This window comes from Eschrichtius robustus, chromosome 17 (genome assembly GCF_028021215.1).
Source record: "Eschrichtius robustus isolate mEscRob2 chromosome 17, mEscRob2.pri, whole genome shotgun sequence".
NCBI classification, from domain to species: domain Eukaryota; kingdom Metazoa; phylum Chordata; class Mammalia; order Artiodactyla; family Eschrichtiidae; genus Eschrichtius; species Eschrichtius robustus.
The window spans coordinates 6933792-6954384 of NC_090840.1; the positions used below are offsets into that span (position 1 = coordinate 6933792).

Below are 20593 nucleotides of genomic sequence, written 5' to 3' on the forward strand. Positions count from 1 at the left end.
TTAGATTTTAATGTTATCTCAACCTTTTGGCGGAAGTATAAAACCTCTAAAAGCTTATTCATCTATAATTGGAAAGGTCTTCAAAAAAATACGTGAATACCTAATGGTTCATTTTACCACGGAACTCCCCCAGGCAGTTTTCTCTGGTACATTCCTGTAAGGGCTAAGCGTTAGCCCACTTACAATAAGCAACGTGAATTCCACCCCAGCTGCCCCTAAACCCATCTCTAGAATGGCACTGGTTACCTTCCTAACTTGCTAACTTAGTGCCCTATTTCTCACTACAGGCACCTCAGCCTCAACCCAGGCACCACATCAGACAGCCCGTGATGTCACACCACCATCTATTTCCTCATTTCACTGTCTTTCATGAGAGGAAAATTGATGAATAATTAGTGTTCACATGTCTCTCAGACAATCAGCATTCTGTTGCTCATTGTATTTCCATTTTTGCTCTGTGAACAAGCAAGAGCCAAATTTAATGTTTAATTATAGGGAAAAATACCTGAGCTAAGAAACATGTGGGCATCTTTTTTCCTGGCTATCATATTCTGCATTAATATTAATAGCCTTATTGTAGGTGTTGGGTTTTTTTAGTTGCCTCCAGTCATTTTGAAAAGAGGTAGGAAGTCTAAAAAAATAGTTCAAAAAATAGGAGTAACTTTCCCCCTCCTCGCTGCGTGATTTTTAAGGGCAACTAAAATGCCACTTCCTGCAGGAAGCAACCCGGATTTCCCGCACTTCAATCCATTAGTACTTCTCCTTCTGTACCGCCAGCACTTTGACTACAGACTCCATCCATATCACATCAGTTGTACCAGAGCTGGGTTATGGTTATTTGTGTTCCTCTCTCGGCTACTAGCCACACGAAGACAGGGGCCAGGGCTTACTCATCTCTGTGCCTCTCCCCGTCCACCCTCCCCCCCCCCCGCCCCCCAACACTCGGCATAAGGCTCTGCACACAGCTGGCGTCCAGTAAATGCTTTTCAATGTCTAAAAATGAATTAAGTGTGCCTTATTAACAAAGCCCACAGCTTCCTTACAAGTGCATTCCAAATTTTTAAAAAAGTCTGCTTCTCGGGCAAGAATATTCTCATTTCATCCCTGTGCAAATATTTATGGGGATGCATTGGAGCCACCTGAAAATAAGAAGTTATAATGGAAACAGAGACACATCCTTAAGTGAGGCAACCGAAATAGGAACTACTTGAATACTTTCACTTAAATGTTCTCTGCTTGATAAAGTTCATTACCAGAATATCATCTTTAAAAGTGAAATGCATTCAGCTGAGCACTTTTTTTTCATTTTGTAAATAGATTTTTTCTTGCCTGAGTTCTCCGTATAAAGTACAAAATAGTCTTCCATAACATTAGAAAAATGTCACCCCATACATAAAGCTAAATTTTTAAAAATAAAATAGATTTTTCTTCCTTAGTCTTTTAAAGGTACAGCAGCACCTTCCCAGAACAATCACCCTGTACTGAACACTATACTAAGGGATGAATCTTCAACCTGCAGTGTGATACCTTCTAAAATGTGTTGGGATAACATATTAGAGCCTAGAACAAAGTTAAGTCCCCATGGGATATCCTAAGGCTATAAAGTCACCATCTTTTCAACATTACCCTACTTATTACTAGGGTTATATTTAAAATGACCCTGGCATCAATCTTTTTCTCACCCATTCAAAATGACATAGAAAAGTAAGCTAGGTGTTAAATTTACAACCCAAGTGCCAAATTTTCACATCACATCAAATGGAAACTTATATATAGCATATTCATTGCTGAGTTTTTTGATTTTACTTTGATTTCTTGATCAATCTGGGGTGACTGTAGCCAAAGTTACCTTACAAAGTTAGTTTTACTCCAAAGATCTCACATGTGTTGGATATAGACATTGAACTAAGATAAATGGTTTAACACCACCATTGCATCTTGGCAAAGAGGTGATAGCAGAAATGAAACTTTGACCTTTAAATTTTCAGCCTAGAAGTTATTTTTCTAAGAAATGAACATTCATATATTCATTACTGTCATTTTACCATAAGCACTGTATTCTTGCTATTCTCAACCAAAATTCAGATACAATTTTATGGTCCTTCCCCCCCTCAGAAATATAGCCTTTCTTCTCCACTCCCCACTCCCCCCAAATTTTTTTTCTAAAGATTGCAAGTTATAGAGAGGCAACTGACCTCAGTAAAATTTTCCGCTGGCTTACATTTTTTTCCCTTTCTTTTCAAAGTACTCTTTAGGGAAAAAGAAAAAGATAAACACACTTCATATAACAAGTGCCATAAGAAAAATATGTTCTGGCAGACTTTTCCCAACTTGTAACAGAAAAGAATTTACATCATCCAAGTATAAGTGCAAAGAGTAAAAGAAAGAAATCTCCAAATGGATTTCTGTTCCACGTTCAAACTCCAAGGCTAAGGGAACACAAGTGTTTCACTTCAGAAATGAATAACGAATGACTTCAATACACATACACCTTTCTCTTTTTGGAAAAATTGCACATAAAAGAGCATTTTTTTGGCATGGCTGACCTGCAGAGATGTGGAGCTAAGCAGAGTCATGAATTCACTCACTCTGATATGCACACATGATACGCAATTAAAATCTCCATTCACATTCCTGCCGGGTTGTCAATCATGAGGAAAGCCTTTTTGACAACATTCAGCGAAGCGTACCAACTAACCGCTCAACAGGAACTTAAACAGTAACAGCTTTTGTTACTAGCAAGAACGATTTTTTTATTTTTTTTTTTTAACCAAGATTGGGTTCAGTTTCTAAGAAATCATTATGCTCTGAATTTCAGGGCCTTTCATTAAAAATGAAAATGTGTCAAGATTTTGTATGGCAAGTGATGTGATGTAATATCTAGAAAATAGGAAATACATAAAAAATTCTAGCCTTTTCAACTGGGGGGAATCTTTTTAACTTTTCCCGTTTAGAACAATGAACAATGATCTTATAAAGCAGTGTTCTGGGAAGAAATGTGACGTTTCTAATTCATTCTGAAGCTTTTTACTAGAATTTTCAAACTTTTCAAAGAGATCGGGGCTCTCATCTCACTTGAAAAGTGACTGACCAGTTTATAAACCAATAGGAAAGTGACTTTTTTTTTTAAATCATAAGAAGAATATTTAGCATGTCAGAAATACTGCATGCATCAAACCTTTCAATTTATGGCGCTCCACAGAAAATATTATGCACATAAATTCTCTCCAGATGAACCCAGAAGGTACTCTGCTCATAACTTAGTTTCTGTTGAACATCTAATCAAAGACTGTGTGCCCTTCATAATAGCACATTAGTGTGCTTTAAAGTCATAAATCCATACAAACAGGGCCCAGTAAAATTGAATACAGGATGCTTGTTAATCGGCTACTGTGTTTGCTTTGAGCAGCTAACCTTGGATTATAAATTTGAAACAAGTTAATACTATCAGATATTGAAATATTTGTCTTCTTACTTATCATGCTCTGTAACGGAGAGAGCAGATGCCCTGTGACCATTAGCAGTCATGACAAATTGCCTTGCTAATGAACGTTACACACTGAAAGTGCCATAACTGATTAAACTACCATTTCCCACTACCAGAGAGAGAGAGAGAGAGAGAGAGAGAGAGAGAGAGAGAGTTGGGGACTCCAGCAGTGGGCAACTCTGATATTCTGCCAACAGGCCTTCAGGGCACAGTATGATATTTTGAAAAACACTCTGAATTCCATATGAACAGATTCTAGAAGCCTATGTGTATACAACAGGTTTTTAAAGAACATTAGAAAAAACAGCTTAGGTTGGAGCTGATGAGCCACGAAAAATGGATGTGTTTTAACTATTGGGTATCCTTGCAAGTAGGTGTTAAAGAATATTCTCTAGGGTGGGTTTCTCTCTCTCTCTTTCTCTCTCTCCTTCCCTTTCCCCGCCCCCAAAACATCGCGTGTGCTTTGCATTTCACATAAAATCTTTCTTTTGTCAGTTCCTTTGTTGGTGCAAAATTGGCAGCAGTTCAAATTCAAAGTACTCCTATTCATTTACTGACCAATGTCATTCTAGTTCACATCAGCCAGCGAGCTAAGCTCTAAAAACATAAAAGACTTGCTTCACCACTGACGAATAATGTGTACATTTTTACAGAGCTTAAACCTTAATGCTGTCCCTGAAACTAACAATACAGTATATCTTATCATCCCTTTTTCACGAGCAGGCAGCTGCTGAAACGCTTGCCACTTCAAAATATCAACTGCTTGCCAGTTTTCCTACACACACCCTGTCAAACTCATGTACATTGTGCAATGAAAACGGTGCAGGACTGAAAGCTAGAAATTGTGTCCAATTCTCCTGTAAGGGTATGATGTGCAAAGAACCATGTATGACAACCGTAGAGACTACAAACAATGGCACCGGAGCCAGGAACTTCATAGATCACAACTGCGCCTGTACATATTTCATTGTAGGCATTATGTATTTAAAGCATGACAAATGTACCCTCGTACATTATGTTCTGCACAAATAGAAGCTCCTCCCACCAGATCGCCTTTTGCGTTTCTCTTGGTGATGGAAACACAGTTGAGTTTCATTTCTTTTTCTTCTCTCGAAACATTTAAGGTTCTCAAGCCCTAAAGGAAAAAGACACACTCTCACAAACACACACACACACAGGGTTATCAAAATGAATAACAGAAAACAGAAGACAATAATACAAGATGAGAAAACGAGATCTTGTTCACTTAACATTTTTGGCTGCTCTCTGAGGACACAAAAGCAAGGATTATCTTAAACACTAACCAAGGGTATCAAGAGAACTACACTATCTCTATGCCTATAAATTGTTGTCTGCCCAATTTTAATGCAGATAAGTGCTGGCTTATTGATTTGCACGATTTTCTAGCAAAATGGAATTCCCACGTGAATATGTTGTGTGCAGAAAATATGGTTTAAGAAGCTTTTACTATTATTGCTTCCCTATGCCAAAAGAACAATTAAGCAAATAATATTTCACTGCTGTTTCAGGTCTACAAACTAATGCAGATTCCTCTCTGTTTAGACTTTAAATATCCCTTCCTGTTTCCTGATTCACTCTGTTTACTTTAAATGATTCTGCTTATTGAAAAGTTGATTTTCCTCCAAATGTCTCTTTAAATAACATGTAAAATCTGAAAACGTTCTCCCTCTGGAACACACCTACTTAATTATAAAGGGGTTCGTGGCTATACCAACCTCACACTAATTCAGTCAATGACTGTGGAAATGGAAACATGTTTATGGGAGAAGATTAGTATGAATCTACATTCATCTCCTCCACAATCTCGCTTAGGTTACAAAACCTTTATCATCACACAAGTAGCTTGGAGTGGAATTAACTGACTCGAAGCTAAGGAACATGAACAGATATGCTTTTAAGGTGTTAATAAATATTTTGGAAAGAGAATAGGTAGTTTAGGTGCTTAGGGGTGCTGACCTTTGCTGTGTTGATTAGTGCGACACTGATGCATTATTAACACACAGCAGCTGTACCTGAACTGCTGCCATGAATATAATAGCCTTTTATAGCCATCAGGGGAGTGAGGTAGGAGGCCTTTATTAACCACTAGACATGATTAGCACATTATGTGAACTTTAGTAGGCAAATTATCTCTTATTGAAATAGAATGTTGGTTATAACTAATTATAAACATGATTTTTAAAACTTCCCAGTGAACAACTCAATGTTTTACTACCGTTCAGCTCATTATTGGCTGGTAATCGACAAAAATGGGTTCTATTATGGGATGTACTTACAGGAGCTGAATCTCCAAAGGCAGACCTTGTCACCGAAGGCTGACTTTCAAATTGTTTGGCGTTACAGGTTCAGGGATATTAGCATACATGCAAACTTTCTCTCTTTAATTAAGTCAAACTGTTCATGAACTAGAAAAGCTGCTTTGGGAATTTTCTTCCTCTTTATTTCTTTAATCAGTTCTTAAAAGATTAGTTTTGCAGTAAATTTTGGAGAGTTACCTTGAAAAATAACAGCATAATTTATTTCAAAAAGCTTAATTTGGGGAGAGTAAAGATTATCCCATTAGCCTTAGTAAGTGAACACAGCGCGGAGAGTCCATTATGAACAGTCTTTTATGCCCTGGCAGAAAGTCATTAACATAAAATAAATCATTAGCTTTGATATTAAGCTTCTAGTATCTGCAGGTTTCAATGATTAATGTTCATGACTGCATCTGCCAAATGATAAAATATACTTTTTGTTGAAAGGTTATCCTGCCTCTTTATTATTAACATTTCTCTTTATACAATTGTTCCTGGCATTTTAGGCAGAGGCATACTGGTATAGAAGGAAAGAACTGGTCTATGCAATGGCTTGGAGATGCCCATGCATATAACACTTTACCCAACATTTTTCAAATTAACCATTTAACTGAGTTAAAGGACTTAAGGAATTCAGGTGGTGTGTGGATATGCTTTCAATGTAATTGGACTATCTTTAGACCCAGTTGGTCCATTCTTTAATTAATCTTGCACATTATATTTCCCATCTCTGACCCATATATCAGAGGAAGGTAGTGAGGGGCAAGCCTGCTTGCCTGAAGTCAGGAACTACAAGAGGGCATTTCCCTCTGGAGCAGGTATTCTCAACTTTATTTCATCTTCTTACACAGCATCATAGGCAACAGCTGCCATCCTAGCATCTCTCATTAGGTGCACTGACTCGCAATGCAGAAAGGGAAAAAGACGCCCCCTGGGGGCTTATCAATATCTGAGAGAGGGAGATTACAGGCTGTACCTACACACACCCCATTCTCCCCAATTCACCTTTGACCCTCTAGAAAGGTTCTTCTTTTCACTCCTTTCCTGAAAGAATCACTAGTCTACACCTTTGGAAGACACATTCATTTCAGTAAGGTAGCATAAATAGAAGAAATGGACTGAGAAGATGGTATTTTTCTAAGGTCTCCCACTGTTTGAATTTTTGAACATCTTTCCTCATGTGATTTCTAAATAATCTACCTCTGTTGACTCCTTGATTCTCATAAAGGTGCCTTGATACAAACATTAATTATTTCCTCCTGTGGATACATGGAAGATTGGGACACAGGTGGATTAAAGGTTTTAGTTTCAGAACTTTTACCAGACATCGAATAGAGTCAGGCTTCTAAAGAGAATGGGAAACAGAGCGGGAGGGAATCATATCCTTTCAGGGTTATATTTATTTTGCCTAGGGGGTAAGTCAACACAGGTTCAAGAGCCCCAGTTTTTATATGAAATCTTCAAAAAGAGTCTTTTCTTCAGAAAGGCTTAGGTGTTCCTCAGAAAAGATCCAGTTCTTTAGTCTTATTAAGGTATAATTTGCCCAATTAAAGCCCTAGCATTGTGAAAAGCATCATCTCATGTGAAATATGGCTACATTTCTTAAAAAGGAGTGGTAATGAGGCATTCCTACTGACCAGTATAATTGCCTTTGTTGTTGTTGTACACGTTGAGAGATTCTGCCATTTTTGATAAATTCTCATGCATCTATGGGCAGAATATATCCAGGACCATGAGAAACACAGAAAAACACATGCTCACCCAAACACACACACACACACACACACACACACCAATTTCTCTGACTAGGTAACTTCTAGATAGGGGCTCAAAGACTTTAATGGAAAAGTATTCCATGCAGTGGCTGATAGTGTTACAACTGTGGATCAGATACTTGTAACTTATAAGTCACACAGTAACTCAAAACACTTCATATTTTCTTCGCCACTAGCAAAGCTTCTTATCAGCCAACCACGGCCCTAGTTTATTTAGGAGTCCTTTCAAGACAGTTTCATCAAAGCACATAACTCAAGAATGAAAAACAATAAATACTTGGCTAATGCAGAACCATTAAAAACTCCAAAGTGAAAAATGGACAAACAGAAAAGCATTAACAGTGACATTGGTTTCATGACCTTTGTTATAAATATAAATCAATGATGATGTTTCATAAGTACAATGGAAATCTGAAGATAGATTTTAAAAGTTAACTTTTTAATCAAGGAAGGCAAACTTGCCTTACTCGCCTATTCAAACTAAAGAGATCTGGGAAAATACCAGCACCTCCTCCAGTGATAGAGCAGGGGGTTTCTTTCTGGCATCAACCCTCCTCTGATCTTTTCTGCTGCACCATCAACATCCAGGCACAGAGCAATATCATGTTCCCATTTTCAAAATGAATGCTATAGGGAGGAAAATGTTATAACCAGGAAAGTCTCATTCAGGTTAATGTGAATTCCATGTCTCAAAGTATTACAGAAGAAGTGCTATAATTAACAGTCTTTTGGCACTTCCATTATAAACCACATTTCTAAGCAGTTTATAACTCAACTGTTTTTAATGAGAAATTACTCTTCGGGATGAAACTTGGCATGCATGGTTTAAAACAAACAAAAAAAATGCTCAAATTCATTAGGGCAGATGTAAGCTGTAGCGTCCTGGTGCTTTGCTTTCCTAGCGGGACAGTCCATTTAAAAAATTCACTGTCTACAGCTGGTCCTATCAACCAACGGAGGACAAAGGCTATCTGACTCTGGAAAGTGCACCTTCAAAGAAAAAGATCAACTGAAAATACAATTGTTCTTGGGCATCCTCTGGGGACTGGTTCCAGGACTCCCCTCATATACCAAAATCTGAGATTTCTCAAGTCCCTTATATAAAGTGGTGTAGTATTTGCATATAACCTACACACATCCTCTCCTATACTTTAAATCATCTCTGGATTACTTATAATACCTAATATAATGTAAATGCTATGCTAATAGTTGTAAATACTATGTAAATGATATGTAAATAGTTGCTGCTGGTGCGCGGCAAATTCAAGTTTTGCTTTCTGAAACTTTCTGGAAATTTTTTCCCCAAATATTTTCCATCCAAGGTTGGTTAACTTGCAGATGTAGAACCTGCAGATATGGAGAGCCGACTGGATATCAATAACATCAAAGTGGAAGTAAATAAGAGAAAAAATATCTTCAAGATTGGTAAAAGTAAATATTCCCCATGTTAAAATTTTGTTTAAATTCAGTTTAAACAAGGCAGCTTTTGAACATTTAGATGCTTCATGTGGAAGCTTCTTGCAGGCAAGATTATAGTTATGGTTGTGGGGGCCACAGTATTTATTAACTATGGTTTACTACAACCTTGTTTTCTCCTAAAGGTATACATTTTAGATTCTTAGATTTGCTTGTATACAATATAAGTTTTATCTTAAACAACTGATAATATTTTTAAAATGTAAATGTTAATAACATTTAATGAAGCCATGATAACTATATTTAATTTTCCTGAAGGTATAAGTTAAATATTCTACCTTATGACTTCCCAGAAACCCTGAGATTCACGTTTGGATAAGCTAAGATGTAGGATGATAAAAGTAATTAGTTAGGTAGGTTCTGCATTTCCAACTATTCCCATCTTAGTCATCTATGCATATTCTGATGAGAACACATAAATAGGCCAACCCACATACTCACTGTAAGTGTAACTCAGCTAACTTACTATGTGCAACTGAACATCAGGAGGTCACAGTCCCACTTTCATACTATTTTAGAGTCTAAATAAAGATTTTTCACCGATAGGGGATGTTCAAGGAGCTGATTTCAAGCTCTAAATACACTGCATAACATGTGCGGGGAGAGGTGAACTATGAGAGCTTAGAAATACCCACCATGGTTTTCCTCTCAGCATCATGTCTATGTTTTCTTAGTCTATTATTCTAGGCTCCGATGTCATTCATTCAGATGGGGAAAAGGGGAGTAGCCTAGTTCAGGATTTTAAGAAGTGGATATGGGCCTGAGGACTGGCAGATTCCAACTTCCTTACCCCAAAAAAGGTCAGGTACTGGAGGAAGAATGGATTTGTTAACACGGTTATGATAACAATGATGGCAAGCAGAAAAGGGGGCACGCGGCCAAGGTAGCCATGATGGTGAGCCAAGTACCTGAGGAGAGGGAGGAGTTCAGGTTAGGAAGCACACACCTCCCAGGTTCAGACCCAGACTGGGAAGGAGAAAAGCAGGGGAGGGGGAGTCATTCCAGGATTGGGGGTGTTTGGGAAGGGGGTGAAAAGGAGGGAGGGAAGAGGCACCAGACGCACAGACAGAGCAGCTGCTCAGGGCAGGCTTTCATCAGGGCAGGAGGCTCTCCAATAGCTGAGAAATATCCCCAGGGTCTTTTCAACTTTCTAGGAAGTTAGCAAAATGTTGGAAAGCAGTAGAATAAGTCATCCTTCATAGCTAAATAAGATTCTCACCCCTACCCCAATTCTCTAACCATCCCTTTCTTGAATTGAGCCCATCACAAAAAAAAAGCATGCCCACAAGAAATAGTTCCACACACCAAAACCAACATTTGAGACCCAGTTCTGGTTACCAAGAAAACCATTGTTAAACTTGGAACTTTCCCTACTTCTTTCAGGTTCAAGTACCTTACTTCTTTCCTCTGTTCTAAGCCCTTGCGATCATGTCATTTAAAACAAACTACAACAAGCAACTGAGATAATATTTAAATATCAGTTTAGTTTTTCCAACTAAGCAAAATATCAAAATGCTCCTTAATATCATCACTCAGTAACTTCTAACATATATGATAAACTGTGAGAACACTAAACCATGTAAGCTATGTTAAAAATAACATTATGAGCTCCAAAGCTCATAACTGTAATTTTTGCATAGACATTTAAAATTGGAGTTTATGACACTGAGATAGCCCACAAAGTCAAGATAGCTAGCTGCATTTGAGGGTTTTGTATGATATCTGATTTAGTGGCCAAAACCATAGGATTGCTTGGCTTATGCTCTTACCTATAAATTTATTTAAAACATATTTAAAGACCTCAAAACTTATGAAAGATGCCAGCTTAATAACACTCCCATGGGAGTTTTAATTACACTAACAATGTTCAGAGGATTGACTATGAATTTCCCAAAGTCCTAGAAGTTATGGGGGTGGGTGGAGAACTGATCAAGCAATGATGCTCTAAATTGCTTACAACCCTCCCCTTCCTCCTCCTCCTTTTTCTTACATTTATTAAAGTAGAAATAATGACTCCATCATAATGTGCTTGCAAATCCTGTATTTTAGAAAGGATGAGTTTTGCCACATTAAAGTACAATACATAATACTCTAAATGGGAAAATAAACTCGAAGGAGATTTTGCAGAGATGATAATAAATCTTGTTTTTCTCAGAAGTTATCAAATGTCTAATGTTAGCCCTGACATTTTAACGCAGAGTTCATCACAAATAGGTCCTTCCTCCTATGTTTATGTGAAAAGATTATACACTGTCCTCCCTCATTTCAATGATAAAAGCCCAATATTCCAAACGCCCATTATTCTTCACTCTGTATATAGCCAGTATGGGTTTGTGTTTTGAACTTCCTTGTGTCTAAATCAACCGAAGAAAGATTCAGGACCTGATTCCACAAAAGCAACCGCTGAGAACAGTAAAGACCATTATTTCCTCTCCCACCGCTGGCAGAGGTCAGCCTCCCTGTCATTAGACATGTCATAACATAATTGTATTACTACTCCTTCTGTGGGCAGATACTGAGCAATAACTGAACACATCATATCATTGCAAAAATGAAAAAGTGCCACTTCTTTGTCCCAATTTAGCATAAAATCAGTGAAAACAATCTTCAGAAATGACGCTGCACTAAGAAACTGAAAGGAACTGTTATTACTCTGTGGGTATATATTTAAACTGATGCTCTGACATCTTCAACTAGAACCAAAAAGAGGACTCTGTTTTACTACCGGACTCCAGTTGTGAGCTCCTATAATCCTTCAGCTCAATTAAGGGATACACTGTTACTTAAAATGGCCTTAATTAGATGAAACTCCAGTATGGTACCCATCTCTCAATGTCTGAAATATAGCCATGCTTTAAGCTGCCAGAGGTGACCACTGTTACTTCCAGCCTACATGTTTCTGTCCAGTCTTTGAGCTACACTGCTATTTCAAAGGCTGACCTATATACAGCAACGTGCCATCCGTTCTGGCTGTTTGTGTAAGAGATGCCTCGCACAGTTGCCATAACCAGCATCGTTGCATTGTTCTCACTTTTCTCCTGCAATGGGCTATGTGAAAATGGAGGCCAGTTTGCATAGTGATGTGCTCATAACGTAATGTGCTCTTACGATAGAGCGATACTAAATTAAACTGTTTTCCAAAGAAACTCCTCCTACAGAGTTTATTAACTGAACAATGTAAGTAGTGTTTTGGCAATCTATAGAGCAGCAGTGCTGGAAAATGTCAGCAAAGGAAAACAACCTCATTTTAGTTTAGAAAAGCTTCAGGAAGAGGATATTCATTTTCTGGATTAGGGTCTCTTCTGACATTGAAAAACATGTCACTGGAGAAACTAGTTACAACTGTGTGATGCTGAAGCAAGAAAGATACTGGTTCCGCTGGGATTCAGCACACTGACTTTAGTAAAGTGTTGACAGATTTAAAATAAAGACAATTAGTAATTTATGATCTTATCATCCTATTGAAAACAAATAACCTGACAAAGTGACTGTTTCTTGTAATAAACTATGTATTCGTGACACCTCTGAAAGAGACAAGGTTTACTTTGCAGTCTTGTCTCTCTGGGAGAAGTCAGGTCCAACTTGTTTTTACTAAATGTGGATACAGATTTCTTATTTCACCTCTTTCAAACTTCTGCCCACCTTTCAGATCCCTGCAGATCTACTTGAGTCACTGTAAAAATGAATTCTGGTTGACTACATTCTAAGCAACTAAAACTGTGGAGTTGGACAGAAATTTTGTGCCAATGCTAATCATGATGGAGTAGAAAACACTAGTGCCCGGGTTTTCTGGGGCCTAGCAAACCTACTCAGTACACTGAATATAAGCAGGGATCAGTGACAAATATATTTGGTAGACTGCTACCCAGAGAAGGGCAGGAGCAGACATCCTGCGAGAAACATTTCCATGAAGTCTCTTCCTACTATTAAAAGTGTATCTTATGACTGTGCACCTTTAGAAATCCATTATTCCCTGGATAAGTAAAATAGAAGACTTGCATCTAGTCTATAGAAAGGGGGGCTAATTTGCATTTTAAAAGAACAGTTTGCTCCTCATACACCGGGTGACTTAAAAGGAACTTCAATGAGCTAGTAAAGAAATTCTGAAGACTTTCTAAATTAATTTATTCAATTCACAGCACAACCCACTAAAATTATTTAAAGCACTTAATTGGAAAATGATTTAATATATTGGAGTAATTCTTGATTTTCCAAAGCATTTAACTTTTAAATTAAATCTGACCCTACTATCACAAGAATGACGAGTGAAATGTGTATCCAAGTCATTACCTTCTTTTTGGAGTCTAAAATCACTGATAAATTTAATAGGATTTGTCCAGTTTCATTGCCAAAATGTTTCTGACCTTTTGGTTCCAATTACTACTGCGGAATATGTCTTTACTATCCAAGATAAGACTGCTACTTTATTATTGTTGGTAGTAGTAGTGTTATAAGCAAAAATAAAATGTTTCAAACACAAAAGATCTGCTCATTAAGGCAAAACAGACTGTATTACCAACAAAGAATGAAACTTCATCACGCAAACTTCTCTGGCCAAAGTTACCCATGCCTTCCAACTTGCCCCTAGCTAAAAAGGGCCCCTTCCTGCAGGATGAAAAGCCTTTCTGCCTTGCACAAGACTAGATTTCCCTGGTTTCTAACTTGCCTAAACACCATCAACACACGCACATCCCTTTTCCTGGGTTTTGCACTGTACACACGGCATCAGGGAGCTTCTCCACGGGGTGATATAACTCACAGCTGTGTGTGTGTGTGTGTGTGTGTGTGTGTGTGCGTGTCGACTGACCAAGACTCGGAGTTGCGAGTTCGTTGCGTGATGGGGAGCCCGGGGGCTGAGGATGCCGCGCGTTAAATACCTCTGTATCGCGTAAAAAAGCTGTTTGATGATGACACGCCACCAGGCAAATGTTACTAGTCCCAACGATTTATCCAGCGGAATTCACCGAGGGACCGACACGGAATTGCTCGCAGGGGCCGGGAGTATCTGACAGGGTTACCACGGAGCGGGAACTGGGCGTCTAAACCTCTCGCCCTGAGTCTCAGAGAACTCCGTTCTCCCCGCCACGTTCACAGGGCGGGATTGCTTAGACACGTCCAAAAAGCCCGAGGCGAGGACAGCCGTGGACCCGCGGCTGCTCTCGGAGTCTGGTCCCCGCGCGTCCTCCCTCCGCGGGCTGAGAGTTCGAGGAACCCCGAGAGTCACCCCCTCCCTACGTACGCCCTGACTGCTGCATCCTTGGGACGAGCGGACCTCCGCGGTAGCCCCGGTCACCCTCATGGCCCGCCTCGCCCCGGGCCTCCGCGGCCTCGGCACCTGGGGTCACCGGGCTGTGAGCACAGCCCAGCCCGGGACCTGCTCCAGCCCCGCGCCGAGGGCTGCAGCTTTGGACGTGAACGCGACGCGCTCGCCCGGCTCCTAACAAACTTGCTGTTTCTGCGCGCACCCCCGGGCGGGAGCTGTCCCCCGGCCCCGGCGCCCCGGCGGCACCCCGGCCCGCAGGCCGGCGCCCGGACCGGTTCGGGAAAACAAAAGCGTTGCGGAGCGCTGTGCCCGGCGGGGGGCGGGGGCGTCTCCCGGGTCCCGGCACCCCGACTCCCGGCGGCTCCCCTGGCAACTAATCCCGGGCGGGGAAGCGGTGCCACGAGCCCCCGCCGCCGGGAGAGCAGGGAGGGAGGGAGAAGGGGAAACCAGAAAATAAACGGAATTCTCCCACTCTCTGCCTGCGTTCCCGGACCCCAGACACACCCCCAAAGTATTCCGCCGTTCTTTCCTAATTTTTTTCAACGCCCCTCCCGGCAAACCTAGGCAGGGATCCTTAGTGGCGAACAGCAGGAAGGAAAGGATCGAGCAAATCGTGTCACTTTCCGCACCATCGCGGGGCCGGGCAAAGCCCGGGAGCGGCTCCGCAATATTTACTCCCCGAGGGCACGCAGGGCAGCCGCGGGCTGCGAGCCGAGCGCGCCCGGGACCGGCCTCGGGCGACCGACCGCCCGGCCGCCCAGCGGGCTCGCCGCCGCCGCCCCCCTCCCGGGACCGAGCAGCCAGAACACGGCGGAAACAAAAGCAGAGCATTCACCTTGTTGCAATAGTAGGGGTCCAGGCAGGGAGAAGGTCCCAGACAGGGAGCGTCGGGCGCAGCGGCGGGCTGGGCTGGAGGTGGATAAAATCTTACGTCCATTTCACTTTCACATCAAGCAACTCCTTTTCTTTGCCTTTTTCAAAAAAGTGTCCAGCAAAACAAGCTTAGACGGAACAGAGAGAGGTGTCTGGACTCAGGAGTAAGAGAAACACCTTCCTTCCCTCACATCCGTTTGTGGTTTGTTTAAGAAGAAGAGGAGAAAAAAAAAAAAGAAAAGAAAAAGAAAAGGGGGGGGGGGAAGCGCTCAACTCTCCCCCAAGCCGCGGCGCGCACCCGTCGGCGCCGAGCGCGCAGCCTGCTCCGCCGCCGCCTCCCGGCCCCGCCGCCGCCGCCGCCGCCGCCGCCGCCGCCGGGCAGGTAACTTCATGCGCTCATTGTCCCCCCCGCCCGCCCCTCCATCCCCGCCTCCCGCGCCCCTCGCCGCCCGGCACACGCGCTCGCGCTCGGGCTCTAGGTACTGGGCGTTTTATTGGAGTCTCTGAGTTGCTCTGCTTTGAGTTTATTTTCTCCACCTTGGAGGCCTGGGATGGGGGGAGGACTGGAGAGGGGGACGGGGCGGGAGGGGGGTGTGAGCGCCCGGGGCCGGGCGGGGTGGAGTGCGCGGCACGACGCGGGCTGCTCGCGGCCCAATGGCGGCCGCTCGGGGCCGGGGGCCGGCGGAGGGTGGAGCGGAGGAGGAGGAGGAGGAGGAGAGCGCTACCGGGCCCGGGCCGAGGCGGCGGGACCCCGGGGAGCCTCCGCGGCGCCCGGGCCGCGCTCCTCCGGGCCAGCGCGTCGCACACAAAGGGGCCTGCGAGCCCGAGCCAGCTGCGGCCGCGGGGCACGGCGGGGAGCGCGCAGCCAGGGGGCGCTGTGGCGCAGCCCCGCCCCCGGCCCCGCCCCGGCCCCACCCCGCTCCCTCCGCGCCCCCCCGCGGCCGTCCCCACCTCTTTCTCTGCGTCCCGCACCTCCCGCGGCGCGGCCGTTCCCCACCCCGCTGTCTGCTCCCCCAGCCCTATTCCCACTCTCTGGTGGAGGTGACTTTTCCGGGCAGCGCCGCTCTCGGGGCTGGGAGCCCTCAGGGAGCGCCAACCCTCTGCGTGCTGTGAGTGGGCCACTGTCCCAGGGACCCGAACGGACTGCAGGGTGTGGATGGGCTGGAAGGGTGTCCCCTCTCCTGCTGCTCGCTCCCGCCTCCAGCCCTCGCCTCCCCGTGATCTCTGTCCCCCAGGAGGGTTTGCGAAGGCTAAGGCTGCCTTAAGGACTCGCAAAAGACCACAGGGGTAGTTCAAAGGGTAAATAGAAAAACAATGATCAGCACACAAGATCGGGCTAGAGGGAAAACACGTGGGCTTGCTAATTGCCCATTACTGGATTCTTGTCCTTTTCTAGTTGGAAGCCCAGTAATTCTCTTGGAGGTCCACGGAAGACCTGGAATCAGCTTCCCTATTTCTCTGTTCCGTAAGTGGGACGAGGAAAGCACCAGTCACGTTTTCCCGCCTTACTTATCGAACCCGGAAACTTGGAACTTCGTGTCTCCTGGTGGTTGGAAAGTTTGGCGGATCTTGGCCGCTGTCCAACAGATTTATTCCCGGGGCTCTGTCCTTGGTGGGAACTCCAACAGGAGTGGGCGACAGTTACCATCCCAGGAGGGAGCAGCCCCGTACACTGGACCCAAGGCCCTACAAAGAAGCCTGGAAATACTTCATCTGTTCCACTTGTTTCTGGTGCCAGGAAGGATACTAATAACATTTCACCACCGGGCACAGCCTTCTAGTGCACGTTGATTGCCAGCTGCTCCGTGTGACTTTCCCGTAGCTATGTTGCTTCCTCTGCAACTGAGAGCATCAGTCACGTACAAGCAGAGAGATGTGAAAGAAAATCTATGAGGACAGTATAAGGGATGATTAAATGAACATCACTGGGCGTCTATACATGGCTCCTTTAGGAACATTTTGTTAAGCATTGCCTTATACTTCTTACAGCCTTTTTCTTGTAAGCCATGGTTTTCTTTCTTCCCCTCATCATTTTTTTTTAAACATCTTTATTGGAGTATAATTGCTTTATAAAAAAATATGGAACACTTCACGAATTTGCGTGTCATCCTTGCGCAGGGGCCATGCTAATCTTCTCTGTATCGTTCCAATTTTAGTACATGTGCTGCCGAAGCGAGCACACCCTCATCATTTTTATAAGTGGCAAGAATCCAGCTTTCTCCCTACCTCCAGATTAACATGGTGCAGATTGGTGTAGGGAGAGAGAAGTGTAAGAAAAAATAATTTTTCCCCACTGGATTCAGAAGAACCTCCATATTTCCAGATCATTCAAGGCACAAAATGAAAGTAAGGAGTAGAAAATATGTTCTTTCTTTCAATAAAGGTCTTTATAATAAAATTTAAATGAAGTTTTGTGGTTTGTAACATCAGTGTTCAAATTTCAATTGTAGATGCTAAAATGTGCCTACATGCATTTTCTTCCGTGATTAAAAAAAAAAACAAAAAACTTTTAGGTTTAAATTAAACATTTCTAAGCTTAAGTTTCTGTCAGCGATCCAGCATTTATTACCATCGTATTACATCTCTTCAAAATTGGATTTTTAAAAACTTCCTTAGCATCTGTAATTGATTTCTATTCAATGGCCTTGTGAACATCAGAAGATGAAATAGTTCAGGGCGGAAACAATATTATTATCAACATCTTGACACCTGGGGGAAGATAATGATGTCTCCACTTTGCTCCACAGACGTACCGCTTTCCTCTGTCTCGAGGGAAAATCCACGTGCAGTGTGTAGAGTCAAAATGATGTGTTTGTGTGTGCGTGACATGGTGTTATGGGTGAGAATGTGAACCGTTGATAAAAAAGCTCTTCACTCCAATCACTCATATATGGAGAGTAGCCCCTGAAGGTCAGTGGGGAGTGGAGATGAAAATGGTGTGATTGATCAGTCATGCCTGTGTGATGATGTCTCCATAAAAATCCCAAAAGTACGGGGTTCAGAGAGCTTCCGGGTTGGTGAACAGTGGAGGTGCTGGGAAAGTGGCAGCCCCGGAGAGCGCATGGAAGCTCTGTGCCCCTTCCCAGGTACCTTGCCCTCTGTAGCTCTTCCATCTGTTTGTTCCTCTATATCCTTTGTTATACCCTTACATATTCAACTGGTAAACAGTAGTCAACGGTTTTCCTGAGTTCTGTGGGCCACTCCACCGAATTAATCAAACCCGAGGAGGGGGCCATGGGAACCTCTGATTTATAGCTGATCGGTCAGAAGCACAGGTAACAACCTAGACTTGCAATTGGTATCTGAAGTGTGCGTGTGTTTGGGGGGTGGTGGTGGCAGTCTTGCGAGACTGAGCCCTTATCCCGTGGGATCTGATGTTATCTCCAGGTAGATAGTGTCACAGTTGAGTTCAATTGTAGGACATTCAGCTGGTGTCACAGAATTGCCTGATGTGGAGAAAACCCACACATCTGGTGTCAGAAGTATTGAGTGTACTAGTAGCGTAAGAGCAAAGGAGAAACACAGGAGGAGGACCGAGTTTTACCCAACTCACGTGGAGATGTGAGCTGTTGGTAAAAAATTTAAAAATCCTTAACTCCAATCCCTCATACATAGAGAGTAGACCGTGAGGGTCATCTCGGTGTAATCGGAAAAAATACTCTCTTTACAATGCTCCACCCAAGACCTATCACGTATTGAATGGGTGCACTTCTACCAAGAAAAACTTGGGGGAATTTGAATAGCTCGACCTCTGAGTAAATCTTATTACTTTGGAAGATAAAATAGTAGAGAGTCATTATATTACTTTTCAATTTCTGGAACATTTAACTCTATGTCACAGCTAAGTGTACTCGTTTGTCCATTTATTCATATATTTGTACATTCTTCAACAAAGCCATATGAGTGGGGGGCGGGGGGAAGCATTATGCTATATGTTGTGTGTAGGTTAACATATAAAAACAAATTACTTAAAACAGTTTCTTCTTTAGATGAGTTTAGAGTCTTATCCAGCAGTATTTCCAACATTGTTTGGTCAGTGTAGTCACCTTAGAGGCTTTGAAAAATACTTGTGCCCGGGGTCCTCCTGCATAGAATCTGATTCAATTCATTTAGGGTAGGGTCTGGGCAACAAAACATGAATGAATTGTTGTATAAGTCCAAAATACAATTTGGTCATCTGAACTAGGAACTTTATATACTCTCATTACCAGAAAGCATGTGTCTATGAAGGAAACATCTCCGTACTATTACATTGATGTAATAATATGGATAGCTACAATGTATAAAATGCCTCCTATATCCTAGACCTGGTCCTCATTTCTTTATGTTTAATTTCACTGTCTCATTTAGTTTTACAAATTACATTGGAAATCCTAACCAGTAATTACAAACCACATTTAGTGTTTGATTTGGTTCCCTGAACATTACCCATCTTCATTTTAATTATGGTTTCATAAATTGTAGTGTTTTCGAATTTGCAGTTGTTTTCCTTGACCACATTTTATGTTTACTGATTCTTTGTACTATGTCGGTAAGTCCTAAATCTTGTACTAATGTCTCCAAATTACATACAGAATGTGTTACTTTAGGGAAAATATCCCCTAGACAGTTGATCCTATCTGTGATTTATGAGAGTCTTATAAAAATCATTCAACAACAAAGTGGTACTTCCTGAGGGACTTTTTTATTAGGTTTGGGAGTTAGTTTTTCTCTGAGGGAGACTCCCTCTATATATGTACTATGAGAATGAAACATAGGGATTTATTTTGAAATACCAAATTTTAAAACTAAAATCAAAGTATGCCATATTTTATAACTAAATTAATATTCAGTCTTTCACTGGCCTCTTATTTAAGGGTGACCTTTCCAGTAAAACTAATGCCTCAATCTCTCCTGTAGAACAGAAGACTTGTTCTTTTTACAGACCATTCATTTGAACCTCATTGGGCCACCTTCTATTTTAAGGCACCTCATTATGCATGTGTATACAGGTTGACCTTCCTAACAAGGTTATGGGGTGAAATAGCTGTTTGTTTCCTTAGAACCTAACCAACCCTGAGTCCTACACGTTTTAAAGTTTCGAAAAACATCATTAATAGTTTTGATGGGAAAGGTTTACATTTTCTCAACTTGCCAGTTAGAATTTACTGTTGTCCAGAGTCATTCAATATTTTTCTAAAGTAATTCAAATGTAAACTAGACTGATATGCAATACATAATATAATGCAACAAGAGAACGCAGAGTACTGAAGTTTATTTCCTGGGGAGACTAGCGAGAAATGACTAGATTCTAAGTCTTTCAACCAGAAAATAAAGGATTTCCGAATGATGAGGAAAGTTTGAAGGAAATGATATAGGGCCCACGGATACCTCACATGGTACTCAATGACTCATAAAATGC

At 42.1% G+C, this 20593-nt stretch overlaps 1 protein-coding gene and 1 non-coding gene across 2 annotated transcripts in view; both read right to left on the reverse strand.

Moving 5' to 3' along the window:
• The window catches only part of TOX (thymocyte selection associated high mobility group box), a 296786-nt gene extending 281254 nt beyond the window's left edge, over positions 1-15532 (reverse strand). The window contains exon 1 of the mRNA XM_068526067.1: positions 15155-15532. Coding sequence (XP_068382168.1) covers positions 15155-15256 — 102 coding nt within the window. The 5' untranslated portion in view covers positions 15257-15532. The remainder of the gene's footprint in view (positions 1-15154) is intronic.
• Positions 15533-17265: 1733 nt separating this feature from the next.
• LOC137751638 (U6 spliceosomal RNA) lies at positions 17266-17372 on the reverse strand. The gene has a single exon (XR_011070889.1). It is a non-coding gene; the product is annotated as a U6 spliceosomal RNA (small nuclear RNA).
• Between the last annotated feature and the right edge of the window lie 3221 nt (positions 17373-20593).